This window comes from Puma concolor, chromosome E4 (assembly GCF_028749965.1).
Source record: "Puma concolor isolate L17-30 chromosome E4, mPumCon1.1.hap2, whole genome shotgun sequence".
In the NCBI taxonomy this organism is placed as follows: domain Eukaryota; kingdom Metazoa; phylum Chordata; class Mammalia; order Carnivora; family Felidae; genus Puma; species Puma concolor.
In genome coordinates, this window is record NC_141683.1 from 28,385,943 (window position 1) to 28,402,593 (window position 16,651).

The 16,651-nt window shown below is 42.6% G+C and overlaps 1 protein-coding gene across 2 annotated transcripts in view; it reads left to right on the forward strand.

The window, feature by feature from the left end:
- KLHL12 (kelch like family member 12) overlaps positions 1-15,382 on the forward strand; it is a 34,542-nt gene extending 19,160 nt beyond the window's left edge. For both annotated transcript variants that reach the window (XM_025921118.2, XM_086694485.1), the window contains exons 7-12: positions 10,740-10,846; positions 11,698-11,893; positions 12,564-12,722; positions 13,029-13,127; positions 13,478-13,664; positions 13,846-15,382. In XM_025921118.2, coding sequence (XP_025776903.1) covers positions 10,740-10,846; positions 11,698-11,893; positions 12,564-12,722; positions 13,029-13,127; positions 13,478-13,664; positions 13,846-13,972 — 875 coding nt within the window. In that variant the 3' untranslated portion in view covers positions 13,973-15,382. The remainder of the gene's footprint in view (positions 1-10,739; positions 10,847-11,697; positions 11,894-12,563; positions 12,723-13,028; positions 13,128-13,477; positions 13,665-13,845) is intronic.
- Positions 15,383-16,651: the final 1,269 nt, after the last annotated feature.

Below are 16,651 nucleotides of genomic sequence, written 5' to 3' on the forward strand. Positions count from 1 at the left end.
TTGCTTTGTTTGGGGTTTTGTTTTTTTTTCTTTTTTTAAGGGGACTCAGAGAAGAAGTAGTAAATGATACTGTTCTACTAATTCCTGCAGGATGACAACATGTGGTCTGTATCTCATACTATATACAGGGATACATACTAATCAACAAGACAGATTGAAGGACTAAGCATGAAAAACCATGGTAATATTAGACGTTAGAGGAAAATATTTGTATAACTTTTGGGTGGGAGCCTTTTTTTTTTTTCTAGTTTTAGTTGTGGTAAAATTTACCGTCTTAACCATTTTTAAGTGTACAGTTCATTGATGCCTGGGGGGCTCAGTCGGTTAGGTGTCCAACTCTTGATTTTGGTTCGGGTCATGATCTCACAGTTTATGGGTTTGAGCCTTGCATCGGGCTCTTTGCTGATGTGTGGAACCTGCTTGGGATTCTCTCCCTCTCTCTCTGCCCCTGCCCCCTCTCAAAAATAAATAAACGTTTAATGTATATATATATTTTTTTCACATTGTTCTACAACCAATCTCTAGAACTCTTTTCATCTTACAAAACTAAAAAGTCCATACCCAGATGGTAGCCACGCTTGTGGTGAGTGCAGCATAATGTATAGAGTTGTCAAATCACTATTTCTGCACCTGAAACTCATGTAGCATTGTGTGTGAACTATCCTCAAAAAAAATAAATAAATAAACCAAGAAAAACACCCCAGGAACCATATAAATCAACAAGAAAAAAAAAAAACAACACAATAGAAAATTGGCATGAAAGACTTATAGTAGCCCACTGAAGCTGAAATACAAGTGAACAATGAACATTTGAAAATATAGTTCATTACCAGGTCTAGAAATGAAGGTTAGAACAAGTTATTTTTTAAGTTTGTTTGTTTATTTTTGAGAGAGACAGAGAGTGCAAGCAGGGAAGGGGCAGAGAAAGAAGGGCACAGAAGATCCAAAGCGGGCTGTGTGCTGACAGCAGAGAGCCCCATTCAGGGCTCGAACTCATGAACCATGAAATCATGACCTGAGCTGAAGTCAACACTTAACTGACTGAGCCACCCAGGCGCCCCTTAGAATAAGATATTTATTGAAGTGGAAGATACTAAAAATATTTCCGGGCGCCTGAGTGGCTCAGTCAGTGGAGTATCTGACTCTTAATTTTGGCTCAGGTCATGATCTCAAAGTTTGTGGGATTGAGCCCTACATGGGGCTGCACTGAGAGCGCAGAGCCTGCTTGGTGTTGCAAACTGTGAGTCTGGAGTTCTCTCTTTTCCAGCAAGAGAGCGGATGCAGAATTGAATACAAAAGAGGCTATTGCCCGGGAGGAGACAAGAGCCCCTAACAGGGCTTTCATCTCCGTATTTATTGAGCGCTCAAGATCTTGCACGTGGTGAACATGAAGAAAACAATCAGATAGTAATCATTAACTTGTGTGTGTAAGAAGCAAAGGGTCTGGGGGAGCAAGTGGAGTTTGTTAGCAAGGTACATTGGCACTAGATGGAAAGTAATTTCCTGCAGGTGATATAACAAGCTGCTCCTGATCCCATTACAGTATCTTGCTAGCTAACCTTAGGCACTTTCACCCTGTGGTGGTAACTTTCCACCCTAAGCTTTTTTCTGACCCATTTATGTGAGTAGAACCTATTTCCCCCACAGCTTGGGATTCTCTGTCCCTCCCTTCCCCTCTCTCTCTTTCTCTCTCTCTTTCTCTCTCTCTCTCTCTCTCTCTCTCAAAATAAACTTTTTTTTTTTTTTTAAAGTGAATACTCTTTATGTCCCATCTGGGAATCTGTACTATAGAAATATTTCCAGGATGGGACGTCTGGGTGGCTCAGTTGGTTAAGCATCCAGCTTCTGGTGCATCCAACTTCTGTTGAGATCATGATCTCCCTGCTTGTGAGTTAAAACTCCGCATCAGGCTCTGTGCTGACATCTCGGAGCCTGCAGCCTGCTTTGGATTCTGTGTCCCCCTCTCTCTGCCCCTCCCCAGCTCACATTCTGTTTCTTTCTCTCTCTCTCTCTCTCTCTCTCTCTCTCTCTCTCTCTCTCTCTCTCTCTCTCCTCTCTCTCTCTCTCTCTCAAAAATAAATAAAACATTTTTTAAAAATTAAAAAAAAAAAGAAATATTTCCAGGAAAAAAGGGAAACAACCTGAATTCCATCTGAAGAAGAATGAATGGTTGACTGAATTATAGTACAACTGAAGCATAGAATATTATGAAACTATTAAAAGCATTGAGTCAGACGTGTGTAGCTGGACAGACTAACTGGGTATATACTAAGTTGGGGGTACTTTTCATTGGGGAAAAAAAAGGCAAAAACTCCGATATATGTACTATATACGTATATGTTTTCATGACTATAAACAAAGGATATGTATGCAAGGATAAACACCTTTAACAAGATGGGATTTCAGGGGAATATTTTTACCGTTGCTTTATTTATATACTTCTGTGTTATTACCATAAATGTGCGGTTACCTTTGTTATTTAAAAAATAATAAAAAATAGATATTCTTTCAATATTATGTGAGCCAGTATATAGTGGAAATCATCTGGTACAGAAGAAAAGACACTTTGCTTCCTTTGATTTCGACTCCCAATGCTATTACTCTAGTAACTTGCTTTTTGAATCTGGACAAGTCCTTTAACTTCTCTGGATTACCATTTCTTCTGTATATCAGGGGAGTTAAATTCAAACCACTGAGGTTCTTTCCAATACAGAAGATAACATTTCTTTTTTGCAGAGCCAGTGTCCCAGAGAGTACTCAATAGCACTTCCTAGCTGCTTGTTAAATTGAACTAAAGCCAATGAAAATTTGTGTGAACCAGCAAACCAGAAGACTTTTTGGAGATAGATTTTCTGCATTTCTCTGTACTGGCAGGAGAAGGTGCCCGCCTGCTTAGAGAACTTGCTTATTGCCCTGATCTTGAAAGATTAGGATTCTACATGCCCTTATAATTTTGAGGTTATTTTTCAGAAGTTCCAGAAAAGAAATTCTGAAGCTATTTCTAATTCCCTTTTTTTTTTTTAATGTTTATTTATTTAGTTTGATAGCAAGAACGAAGAGAGGCAGAGAGACAGGAGAGAGAGAATCCCAAGCAGGCTCCGTGCTGTCAGTGTAGAGCCCTATCAGGGCTCAGACTCATGAACCGTGAGATCATGACCTGAGCCGAAACCAAGAGTTGGCCGCTTAACCAACTGAGCCATCCAGGCACTCCAAGTAGATTCTTTTTTTTTTTTTTTAATTTATTTTTAAGAGTGCGCGCGCGCGCGCACACACACACACACACACACACACACGGGTGGGGAGGGGCAGAGAGAGAGGAAGAGAGAGAATCCCGAGCAGGCTCTGCACTGTCAGCTCAGAGCCCGACTCAGGGCTTGATCCCAGAAACTGTGAGACCATGACCTGAGCCGAACTCAAGACTCGGATGCTTAACTGACTGAGCCACCCACAAGCCCCTCTTCTTATTTTAGCATCTCCTTATGAGCGCCTTAGGAAGTAAATTGTTCCTGCCTATCATGTCTTCTGCCCATCTCTATTCATAGAGGTTGCTAAACCAGCTACCAGGATAACTCTTCTGCATACAGCATAAGGAAATTAAATTTACAGCTACATAAAAATAGCTTGCCAAATCATGTGTGAGGATTCTCTTTTAGTTATTTACCTCTTAGCCATTACTTTCTCACAGAAGATATAATGGAAATTGCAATTCCTAATTTGTCACAGTCTCCTTTTCTGAGCTAAAGATCAATACGTATGGCAATGTAGTCTCTGAACCGTGTTATTTTAGCAAGCTTGCAGTCTGTCTGCTGTATTCCTCTAACATCACACCACAACACACACACAACTCCTAATCCCTCCCCCCACAAATAATGACCATGGCATTGTCAAGATGCCTCAGTTTTACTAATGTGCTTTTTCACACTGTTTCTGTCAGGTGTTTTATTGATTGACTGATTGATTATGTATTGATTTTGAGAGAGAGCGTGAACTGAGTAGGGGCAGAGAGGGAGAGAGAATCCCAAGCAGGCTCTGTGCTGTCAGCACAGAGCCTGACATGGGGCTCAACTTCACAGACTGTGAGACCATGACCTGAGCCAAAACCAAGAGCAGCCAGGCACCAGCCAGGCACTCCCTGTCAGGTGTTTTAGACATATCTTCCTCGTTGGAAAGATAAAAATCTAACAAGTCCCTCCCACCCCCATTCATTGGCAAAGAACAAACAGGCTTTCTTCCAGTCAATCCTTTGACTAGCTCTTTTCACATTAGTTAGATTGTTAAAGTAGTGGTCCCCAAGTTAGGGTCCGAAGACATTAGAACACTGGAGTTCTTCCAGGAGAGGAAGACTTTGTAGGCAAAAGCAATACAAGAAACCACAAAGGAAAAGGTAGTGTATTTGACTAAATGAAAATGCGCAACATTATGAGACAAATTAGGAAAATAGATTTGCTACAACCACAGCAAAGGGTTAAATTTATTTGTATGTAAAGAGCCCAGTAAAAATGCATGGGAGGAACACTAAAGACTTGAGTGTTCAGTTTACAGAGGGGGAGGTACAATTGACTACTAAATATAAGGGGGGAAATGTGACATAATTACTAATAGAGTCTTAGTAATAAAGTAAGAATTAAAACAATAAATACAATTTTTTGCCTACCATAGCACCAGAGATTAAAAAAAAAACAATATCCAGCTACAGAGAGTAGAATGAATTGGCATATATACGAATTGGCATATATGTTGGTGGCCATATAAATTGTTTTAAGCCTCAGAAAGTAATTTTATAATTTTTATTAAAAGGTTTTTTTTTTTTTTTAAGTTCATGTTCTTCACTCCAGCAACCTCCCAATGCTGTATTAAGAAAATAACTGGGGGCGCCTGAGTGGCTCAGTTGGTTGAGCATCTGACTTTGGCTCAGGGCATGATTTCACAGCTCCTGGGTTCGAGCCCCATGTCGGGCTCTGTGCTGACAGCTCAGAGCCTGGAACCTGCTTTGGATTCTGTGTCCCCCTCTCTCTCTGCCCCTCCCCTGCTCTCACTCTCTTTCTTTCCCTCTCAAAAATAAATAAACATTAGTTTAAAAAAAAAAGAAAAGAACTGGCGGGGCACCTGGGTGGCTCAGTCAGTTAAGCGTCTGACTTTGGCTCGGGTCAGGATCTCACAGTTCGTGGGTTCGAGCCCTGCATCAGGCTCTGTGCTGACAACTTAGAGCCTGGTGCCTGCTTCAGATTCTGTGTCCCCCTCTCTGCCCCACCCATGCTTGTGCTCTTATCTCTCAAAAATGAGTAAACATTAAAGAAAGAAAGAAAACTGGCATTTCGGGGCACCTGCATGGCTCTGTTGGTCAAGCGAACAAGTCTTGGTTTCAGATCAGGTGATGGTCTCACGGTTCGAGGGATCAAGCCCTGAGTTGGGCTCTGAGCTGACAGTGCAGAGCCTACTTGGGATTCATTTTCTCTCTCTCTCTCTCTCTCTCTCTCTCTCTCTGCCTCTCCCCTGCTCACACATGCACTCTGTCTTTCCCTCTCTCAAAAATAAAAATAAACATTTTTTTTTTTGGAAAAAAAAAAAGCTACACAGTCTAAATAAAGACTAAACTCCTATCTGTTCAGGGGCGCCTGGGTGGCTCAGTCAGTTGAGTGTCCGACTTCAGCTCAGGTCATGATCTCATGCTTTGTGAGTTTGAGCCCCACGTTGGGCTCTGTGCTGACAGCTGAGAGCCTGGAGCCTGCTTTGGATTCTGTGTCTCCCTCTCTCCCTACCCCTCCCCTGTTCACACTCTGTCTCTCTCTCTCTCTCTCTCTCTCTCTCTCTCTCAAAAATAAACATTAAAAAAAAATTAAGATTATATCTGTTCAGTGTGAAAACACTGGTGCTCTCATACTTATCAAAAGCTCTGTTGGTACTTACATGTAACTCCAGCAGTACCAGCAAGTTAATTACTTAGATGCAGCTCGGTAGACAGTGTTTCAAACCACAAGATCTGGGGCACCTGGGTGGCTTAGTGGGTTAAGCGTCCGACTTGGCTCAGGTCATGATCTCATGGTCCATGAGTTCGAGCCCCACGTTGGGCTCTGTGCTGACAGCTCAGAGCCTGGAGCCTGCTTCCGATTCTGTGTGTGTGTCTCTTTCTCTCCCCCTCCCCCGCTCATGCTCTGTCTCTCTCTGTCTCAAAAATAAATAAACATTAAAAAAAAAAAAAAAAAAAACCCAGGGGTTCCTGGGTGGCTCAGTTGGTTGAGCGTCCAACTTCGGCTCAGGTCGTGATCTCACTCACAGTCCGTGAGTTTGAGCCCCGCATCGGGCTGTGTGCTGACGGTTCGGAGCCTGGAGCCTGCTTCAGATTCTGTGTCTCCCTCTCTCTCTGCCCCTCCCCCGTTCATGCTCTGTTTCTCTCTGTCCCAAAAATAAATAAAAAACGTTGAAAAAAAAAAAATTAAAAAAAAAAATAAATAAATAAATAAAAACATTTAAAAAACACACACACACAAGATCTGTCATGGGAAAATAAGCCCCGCATCGGGCTGTGTGCTGACGGTTCGGAGCCTGGAGCCTGCTTCAGATTCTGTGTCTCCCTCTCTCTCTGACCCTCCCCCGTTCATGCTCTGTCTCTCTCTGTCTGAAAAATAAATAAAAACATTTAAAAAACACACACACACAAGATCTGTCATGGGAAAATAATGAAAAGAGTCCTTCATGACAAAGACGTTTGGAACCAATGGTCTAGGACCCCAGGCATTTAGAACCATAAAATCCCTGAGTGCCTCATGCTGATACATTTGTCCAAGTTCTACTGTAAACATATAGTTCCCAGACTGTTATGGAGAAACTTTCAGCTAAGAGGAAGCACTGTCAGTTTTCTGGGTTTTGTAACACAGTCTAAGTATTTCTTACCTGTTTCTATGTCCCATCCTTCAGAAGCTGCCTGAGTGAAATATTATCAAGAAAGTGGTTTTTTCCCCTAGGCTTTTTTTTTTTTTTAACATTTGAGAAACTTAGAATTTAATGAAACTCAGAACTCATTTTTTTTTTTTTCAACGTTTATTTATTTTTGGGACAGAGAGAGACAGAGCATGAACGGGGGAGGGGCAGAGAGAGAGGGAGACACAGAATCGGAAACAGGCTCCAGGCTCCGAGCCATCAGCCCAGAGCCTGACGCGGGGCTCGAACTCCCGGACCGCGAGATCGTGACCTGGCTGAAGTCGGACGCTCAACCGACTGCGCCACCCAGGCGCCCCTCAGAACTCATTTTTATGAGTATGTTCTTTTTTTAAAAATGCCTTTTAAATACATAATTTATTGTCAGATTGGTTTCCATACAACACCCAGTGCTCATCTCAACAGGTGCCCTCTGTGCCCATCACCCACTTTCTCCTCTCCCCCATCCTCCCACCAACCCTCAGTTTGTTTTCAGTGCTTAAAGAGATTCTTATGGTTTGCCTCCTTCCCTCTCTGTAACTTTTCTCCCTCTCCCCCTCCCCCTCCCCTATGGTCTTCTGTTAAGTTTCTCAGGGTCCACATATGAGTGAAAACATATGGTATCTGTTTTGCCTGACTTATTTCACTTAGCATAATACTAGGCTTTTGTTTTTTTTGTTTCTGGGAATTACATAAAGCAACAGGAATTACAGCTGAAAATCAGTGGGAATTTTTTAAATGTGCAAAGCATAGAAAATGCCTCTCAGTTGCTGTGGAGTATGTTCATTGTGTTAGCCATACAGATATCATCCACTAGTATCCTATTTACCTACAGAGGGAAATGTGTGTGAATAGAATTGTTTTTGCCTTCTCTATTCAAGTCAGAGGGAGAGAAGCAGTACTGTAAGAAAGGGGTAAATAGGGGAATAGTGCTGCCAAGGAAGAAACAAATACTTTGTGGTCCTGGCCTCTTCCAGCTTGAAGGAATTTTATGCACAAATAAAATAAGCATAATATGAAAAGACCCTTTGTTCAAAGGCTTTGATTTTCTGAAAGGAGCTGACTGCTGAGACTTGCTTACTGGCTCACCTTGGAAAAGGGTCCATTTAACTTTATCTGGCAAGTATACAAGACAGGTGTCCTCTTAAATGAGGTTAAACTTCATGGTTTATGTGTGGGATAGTAAGAAAAATTTCAAGCATATACTGAAACAGAAAAATATAATGATTCCCTGTACCCATCACCCAGTTTCAACAGTTATCAACTCATGGCCTATTTTGAAAGAAATCTCAGGATATAATTCCATCCATATATATTATGCTTTTATACGTATCACTGAAAGAAGGAGCTTTTTAAAAATATATCAGGGTTCCTGGGTGGCTCAGTCAGTTAGGTGTCAGACTTCAGCTCAGGTCATGATCTCACCACTTATGAGTTCGAGCCCCGCGTCAGGCTCCGTGCTGACAGTTCAGAGCCTGGAGCCTGCCTGGGTTCTGTGTCTGTCTCTCTCTGCCCCTCCTTCCCTCCCCCCGCCCTCAAAAATATAAATAAACATTAAAAAAATTTTAAATGTATCTAAAACACCATTATCACCCTTAAACACAGCCAGTTCTTTATTTTCATCAGATATAAATACCTGTTAGTATTTCCCTAGTTTTTGCTTTTGAACACTTAAGTTTCTCCAATCAGGATCCAGACAAGGTCCACATGTTACATTGAGTTCTTTTCTTTCTTTATCTCTTAAAAAAATTTTTTTAAACGCTTGTTTTATTTTTGAGAGACAGACACAGATTGCGAGAGGGGGAGGGACAGAGAGGGAGGGAGACACAGAACCTGAAGCAGGCTCCAGGCTCCGAGCCATCAGCACAGAGCCCGATGCGGGGCTTGAACTCACAAACTGTGAGATCATGACCTGAGCTGAAGCCAGCCACTTAAGCGACTGAGCCACCCAGGTGCCCCTAGTCTCTTTTAATCCATAGGCTTGTCCCTCCTGCTTTGGTTTTTCCTTGCAATTTATTTAAGAAACCAAGATGTTTGGCTTCTAGAATTTCCCACATTCTGGATTTTGCTGATTGTATCCATGTAGTGTCATTTAGTGTGTTCTTCTGTCCCCTGTATTGTCTGTAAACTGGTGATTACACTAGAATCTTGGTAAGTTTCAAGATTTGGGTTCAGTTTTTTAGCAAGAATACTTCATAGGTGATGGTTGTATACTTCCTATTTAGCATTATAAAGTAGTATTTTTGCTTTCACCTAATGATTACAGCAGCCACTGATGATAATTGTCAGAGCCATTACTTCATCAGGGATGCATCTGTTTTTGGCAGTTTAAAGGTACTCCATTTGTGGGACGCCTGGGTGGCTTAGTTGGTTAAATATTCGACTCTTGATTTGGCCCATGATCTTGCAGTTCGTAGGTTAGAGCCCTGCGCCATCAGCCTGGAGCCTGCTTGGAATTCTCTCTCTCTCTCCCTTTGTTTTTGCCCCTTCCCTGCTCATGTGTGCACACATATTCTCTCTCTCTCTCTAAGTACATTTTTTAAAAAGAAAGAAATGTATTCCATTTACTCTTTAAAGTCCAGTTATTTATAATAGTGCCTTGGTCTCTCAAATGTCTTCCTAGTAATTGAATCATACAAAACACTCCATTCTTTCCATGCACTTCAGTAGAGCACATTTACAGAGGATTTTCTCAAAAGACTTTGCTCTTTGAAAAGAGGCAAAGGAGGAGATATTTAATACAAGAAGGCTTTACGGGAGAGAGTAAGATATGAAGGACATCAAAATATCTTCTTTGGGAAAACAGAGAAAAAGACTTTCTTTAAAAGCCTGCTGTTATGATGGTGCACCTGGGTGGCTTGGTCAGTTAAGTGTCTGACTCTTGATTTCGGCTCAGGTCATGATCTCACAGTTCGTGGCTTCGAGCCCCACATTGGGCTCTGCACTGACAGTGTGGAGCCTGCTTGGGATTCTGTCTGCCTCTCCCCTGCTCACTCTCTGTCTTTCAAAATAAAGAAACAAACATTTAAGGGGGAAAAAAACCTGTTACGATTCCCTGGCAGTTGTGATGAATTAGTAGGGAACATGGTCATATAGTTGGCTACATTGGAAAAATAAAAGTTCATGGAAGAGAATTTTAAAAATCTGTTACTTGGAGGGCACCTGGGTGGCTCAGTAGGTTAAGCGTCTGACTTCGGCTCAGGTCATGATCTCATGGTTCATGAGTTCCAGCCCCGTGTGGGGCTCTGTGCTGACAGCTCAAAGCCTGGAGCCTGCTTCACATTCTGTGTCTCCCTCTGTCTCTGCCCCTCCCCACTCATGCTCTGTCTCCCAAAAATAAAAACATTTTAAAAATTATTAAAAAAAGCCTACCACTTGGTCCTTAAACCACAACTTTCCACTTTCTTGAGACAAGGTTAGTAGGACAATGTTATTTCCCCATTGCAAAAAACTCCCATCTTGAGTTTTACAGCCTGAGAAGGGCAGGGAGCTCCTTTAGCCCCCTGCCTGCACTTAGAACCTCATTTATTATTCAGCCAGAGGCATGTAGGTAGGTTGGAATGGTGTGGTGTGTTCAAGTTTGCCTTCTGGAGTTTAATATTGTCCTGAAATTTTAATTTCAGAGGTCCAGGTCCTCAAGAGCTAGAGCCTCAGAAAGAAATAATTTCCTGTTAGGCAGCCTTGTGATGAGTGTCCTATTTCAGATTGCTTCTCTGGGCCACATAAAACAAAATCCTACAACTGTTTCTACTTATGTTTCCCTATGAGTAGTTTCCCAGCTTGGGATGGTGACGTAACCTATCTTTTTCTCTCTTTGTCCTCAGGAGCCAATGAAGTGCTTCTGGTGGTTGGGGGCTTCGGAAGCCAGCAGTCTCCCATCGACGTGGTAGAGAAATATGACCCCAAGACTCAGGAGTGGAGCTTTTTGCCAGTAAGTAATGGTGGAGCCAGTCATTGGGAAAGAGTTTAAATGTCCTCAGTCCCTGACTCTAGATCATATGTAATCCAGCCCTAAAAGTAGCAAAGCCTAGTAATAGTAAGATGCTCCTTACAATAGTGTCATGTACATGGTAGGTTCAAAATCAATTAATCAATCCATCGTTCCTGACCATTTGATTAGAAGATTAGACTTCAGAAATATCAATGCCCCTGTTCCAAAAGAGGAGAAATATCAATGGCCCTGTGCGAAATTAAACTTACCTGACCCACCACTATTTCAGCACCTTCCTGAGCTGTCCGTGTAACTCTCAGCATGCTCCATTGTCATGCTCTGTTAAGCTGAACTCTGTTAAATTATGTTAAATTGAACTAATGTTCACTTGAAGTCTGAAGTTTATATCTTTCTCCCTTTGTATGTCTCTGTTTCAGTGCTGGATGAACAATAATAGTTCTGAGAACATGGAAATCTTTTAATCAGTCCTCCTAACTTTTAGGATATTGGAATCCTGGCCCTTTGATTAGCAGTTGGGGCTACTTTTCTACTTTATAGAAAGATAACAGTCTTTAGCCCAGTGGAACAGGAAGGAATCAGACACTGGATAATGCAAAGACATTAAACTTTTTGGAAGCCTTGGAGAGAGGCAGATGTGGAGAAGGGTTGCATCTTTAAAAGCATCACAACAAACAAGAGGGTTTGGAGGCCACTTGAGGGTGAACTACTGTCCCAGCGGTTCACAGTGAAGAAGGAGAGGTACATAGATAAAAACAGGAAGGTTAGCAGCAGATAAGGCCTAAGATTTGCATGACTGAAATATTTGTACCTCTTCTCTCCTAAATCCATAGAGCATCACTCGTAAGAGACGTTACGTGGCCTCAGTGTCCCTACATGACCGGATCTATGTAATTGGTGGCTATGATGGCCGTTCCCGCCTTAGTTCGGTGGAATGTCTAGACTACACAGCAGATGAGGATGGGGTCTGGTATTCTGTAGCCCCTATGAATGTCCGACGAGGCCTTGCTGGAGCCACCACCCTAGGAGGTATGCTTGGTGTGCAGGGCAGTGTTTCCGTTTTGTTGGGGCTGGATCAGGGTTCATAACTCTCCTGTTGTCTGGCAGGAGCATGAGGTCAAATATTCCTTTTTGCTTTGGGAAATATTAATGTTACCAAGGCTTTTCAGTATTCATGAGTGTTTCAACACTGACCACAGAGCTGGTAAATCAAGTTCCAGTGTGCCGAGTGGAGAATTGGCACTGGTTATATTTTTGCAAACTCCACCTTTGAAGTCTTTGAGTGATTTCAAGGATTCCATCTTACCCCGTTCTTTTTAGATGTCTTAACTCTGATGTCTTCCTTATCTATAAGACTTAATTGACTTATCTCATGAAAAAACATTTTGTTTTTGTTCCCAAACATTTAAAGGACTTGTGGGGAATTTGTAAGGAGAAGAATTAATAGAAATCTCTCATCCTCGTGGTGCCTGGGTGGCTCACTCAGTTAAGTGCCCAACTCTTGCTGTCGACTCAGGTCATGACCTCACAGTTTGTGAGTTCAGGCCCACATCGGGCTCTGTGCTGACAGCATGGAGCCTGCTGGGGATTCTGTCTCTCCCTCTCTTGCCCCTCCCCCACCTTAAAATAAATAAACATAAAAAATTAAAAAAGAAATCTCTCATCCTCTAATAGTCTGTGATTCATTCATTCTGAGCAGATATGATCTACGTGTCTGGAGGCTTTGATGGAAGTAGGCGTCATACCAGTATGGAGCGGTATGACCCAAACATTGACCAGTGGAGCATGCTGGGAGATATGCAAACCGCCCGGGAGGGTGCTGGACTAGTTGTGGCCAGTGGAGTGATCTACTGCCTAGGTATTCAGTCTGGGAGGCGAAGATGAGGGAACTCAATGGGTGGGGACCCCTTTTTATCAAAATGAAGTTCATAGACTTTTTTCAACTAAAACCCTAGTCTATCCCAATATCTTTTCTGTTAACTGAGGTTATCTTTCTCATGGAAGCAGAAATTAGGGTACTATCAGATTTTTCTTTGGATTATTGGAACTCTTGAAGGAGAACTGAAACTATAAGAATTAGTTGAAACACTCTGAGAGAGGCACACTGGGAATGGGCATGAGGGTTTACCAGTCTGTCTGAAATGGTCTCTGCTTTGGTTTTCAGGAGGATATGATGGCTTGAATATTTTAAATTCAGTTGAGAAATATGATCCCCACACAGGACATTGGACTAATGTTACACCAATGGCCACTAAGCGCTCTGGTAAGACACTCATATCTAAAGGAGAGGACAATCGACTGTGCTGACGAATCTTTACATACGCAGTGGTGGTGGAGTCAAAGAGGGTATCAACAAATCAGAGTTGTATTTCTTTCTTCACCGTACACTTCACTCATGTAAAACATAAGTCTGGTTTCATTCTCCTCTTTGCCTGTCTTTTCTCTAAACATAATGAAAATAAAGACAACTAGATTATTCTAAGCCTGTCTGGCTCTAGTCCACATCCCTCAGCTACTCTAGAACTCAGCTAGCCACCAATGATCATGTTTTGTTTTTAGAATTCTTCTCCTAAGCTTAGTAGTATTGATTTACTATGCCTTTTTCCCCCCAAGGTGCAGGAGTAGCCCTGCTGAATGACCATATTTATGTGGTGGGGGGATTTGATGGTACAGCCCACCTTTCTTCTGTTGAAGCATACAACATTCGCACCGATTCCTGGACAACTGTCACTAGTATGACCACTCCACGATGCTATGTAGGGGCCACAGTGCTTCGCGGGAGACTTTATGCTATTGCGGGGTAAGGATTTGGAAGCCAGGCTAGAGTCGTCGTGCATCCAGGACAACATGATCCATTCCGAATTTTTGGATCGAGACAGGGTTTGGGTTGGGGGAGACATCTCCAGTGGCAAACTTTAATGTAGGACTGTATGGAGAGGAATAGAAAGTTCATTTTCTTCTTTTGCTTCTTCCCCACTCAGATACGATGGGAATTCCCTGCTGAGTAGCATCGAGTGCTATGACCCTATCATCGACAGTTGGGAAGTAGTGACATCCATGGGAACCCAGCGCTGTGATGCTGGCGTGTGTGTTCTTCGAGAGAAGTGACCGTTGTTGGAGCACCATCCAGAGCTAGTGACCAGTCCAAGGGACAGTTTACAGGAGCGTCAAGGATCCTTTCCAGAATATCTATTTCTCACCGTGTGCACAGGGTGATTACAAGCACCAGTGTGGTGGTGATTGTACTTATTTGACACACACTCCACTTTGTGCTGGTAGTTCTCTCTGAGGAGGGTGGGTAACAGACACTCAAGGGAAGACAATGCACACTGAATGGATCTGAGAGGCCAGACCATCTCTCCTTGGCCAGAGAGCACTGTCATGTGCTTGGGAGAATCCATATATATGTTGTGCCTCGCGTATTGCAGAGAATTAAGGTGAGTATGACCTACTAGATGTGGACAGTATCCAGCGTATGATTGGAAGGATACCAACTTGAGTAAGCTGGGTAAAATCCAAGTCTTGTTTTCCAGGAATAAATGTCTTTCCTAGTCTGCAGGTAACTAGGGGCGACACAGTTCCATTCTGGAGGATAATAGAGGGGAAAGCCCCCTATCAAAACTTGGGGGGCTTGGGGAGAGACCTGGCATTGCCTTAAGGGACAAGGTTGGTGTATCAGAACTGGGTTTAGAATAAGGGAAGTAAACAGAATTTGATGGAACGTGAGTAAACCTAGAACACCGCTGAGGTATAACCTGGAAGACTTAAAAGGGTGTGTCATTGGAAGGATCTTTTAATTTCCCCATGATCTTTCTGGGTGCGCATCTTGGCATTGACAGAGTAACAATGAACAAATGTTGGGAGGAGCAGAGATGGAATAAAGGTGGGAGTTTGGTATGCCTGGGAACAAACTAGAAGTACCTGTGATTTTACAGTCGTCTTATTTCCCGCCAGGGCTCATCTCTCCGTGGCAAGGTTTGCCTTGAGTCGGTGAGACACTGTCTGTCTGTGTTGAATCAAATACTACTACACTATTATACTTCATTACTATTTATTTGGGGGTGGGGTGGGGGTGGCAGCAGCGTAGAAATTCAGCTACCTGATTACTGCCCTGTTCTTCTAAGGGCACACTTCTGCTAAGGAGTGGTTTTTACTGCTGTGTTTGGTACAATTAGTCCTTTTCCTACTATGAGGTTCCCTGACCTGTCCGTAGAGTGGATTTTATTCTTCCTGGGACAGAATAATCAAGGCAACCAAAACTCTTTTGTTAGTTCCAGTACTTGGTACCACCATTTCTGAATTTCTGAGCTACTATTCAAGGCTCCCCTGTGTTACGGAGTGAAATTCTTGGCTTTGTGGGTATTGGGAGTGTGGGGATGTGGTAACCTAAACAAGGATGCACTTTCCCTTTATTCTAAAATTCCATTTTTTTCCTCTTTCCCCGAGTTGTATTGGTGTAAAGAGTTCATTTCCTTTGTATTTTTTTAAGAAAATATTAAAAATCAGTGGTCTCAAGTGCCTATAAGAGAGTTTGTGGCTAACCAACACTGTCTTGCGGATACTTGGGGAGGGGTGGGGGGGACCAGGCAGAGATCAGCTGTATGATCCTGTCTCTTCAACCTCTTCACCTTATGTGTTTGCCAACTGGCCCTACTATGTTTCTTTGCTAGACGCGGGTAAGAGGTAGCCCCTTTACCCTTGTGGAGCTTCTCAGCAGTAAAATATTTACGTGAAATTGTGTATTTATTGACTCTTCTCACACTGGGAGTTTACTTGAAAAGCAAACAGAATAAAGAGGAGTCAATCTTGAGCTCACTTAGTACCCACTTGAATTTTAGGGTCTTTAGTCACTCCATTCCTTTCTCTGTTTGCTTTGATTTATGGCACCTGATGTAAACAGCCATGCAGAAGGCCTGCACAACTGCAGAAATCCTGACATTCCCAGAGCAAAAGGAAGGGGGAGCCAAAGAGGAAGTTATTTTCACTAAAGAAGCCCTGCCAACCTTTCCTCAGCAGATGGATTGTGCCTGCTGATCAAACCACAGCTATGAAACATATGACTCATCCTTTCTCAGGAAGAGATCCAGGGGAGGTGGAAAAGTGGGGGTTCAGAACTGATGGCTCCTAGGCTATCTTTACTGCTGACTTAAGAGTTCTTATATGGCAGCCACCACTGAATATTCTGCATAAAACATCTAAAACTCTTTGCTGTCTTTCCACTCTTCCAATCTTGCATACTCTTCTCATACACATACACAGAGGTATGCCTGATATGGGGGTTCCTCCTGTTTTTGTAGCTCTCTTCACTGGCAACCAGCCACTTAGTTATCCCACCTCGGAAAACTCATTTATCTTGTGTTCCCCCCATTACAATACAGACATGCAATTCATTTCTGACTTGTACATGACATTATCTTTAATAGTTCCAAATATATTCTTATAACTGTATTCCCTCTGCTACCACTTAGTTCAAGCCTTTATCTCTTACACAGACTCATGGAGTAATAGCCTCCTGATAGCCTTACCCCTGCTCTTTTCCTGTCTTCCAGTCTAGCCCCTCCATTTAGTTATCAATGTTCTTCCTCAATTACATGTAACATCATTACAGTGCCTAACATACAGCAAATTTTCAGTGAATATTGAACAGTTATTTCTGGCCTAAAATTCCATAGATTCCCATTTCCCACATTATGAAGTTCAAATTCCTTAGCATGACTTTAGACCCATGATGCTCTGGACCCACTCTACCATTCTGATCTTCCCCCCCACCCCCTACTATTTTCTCTT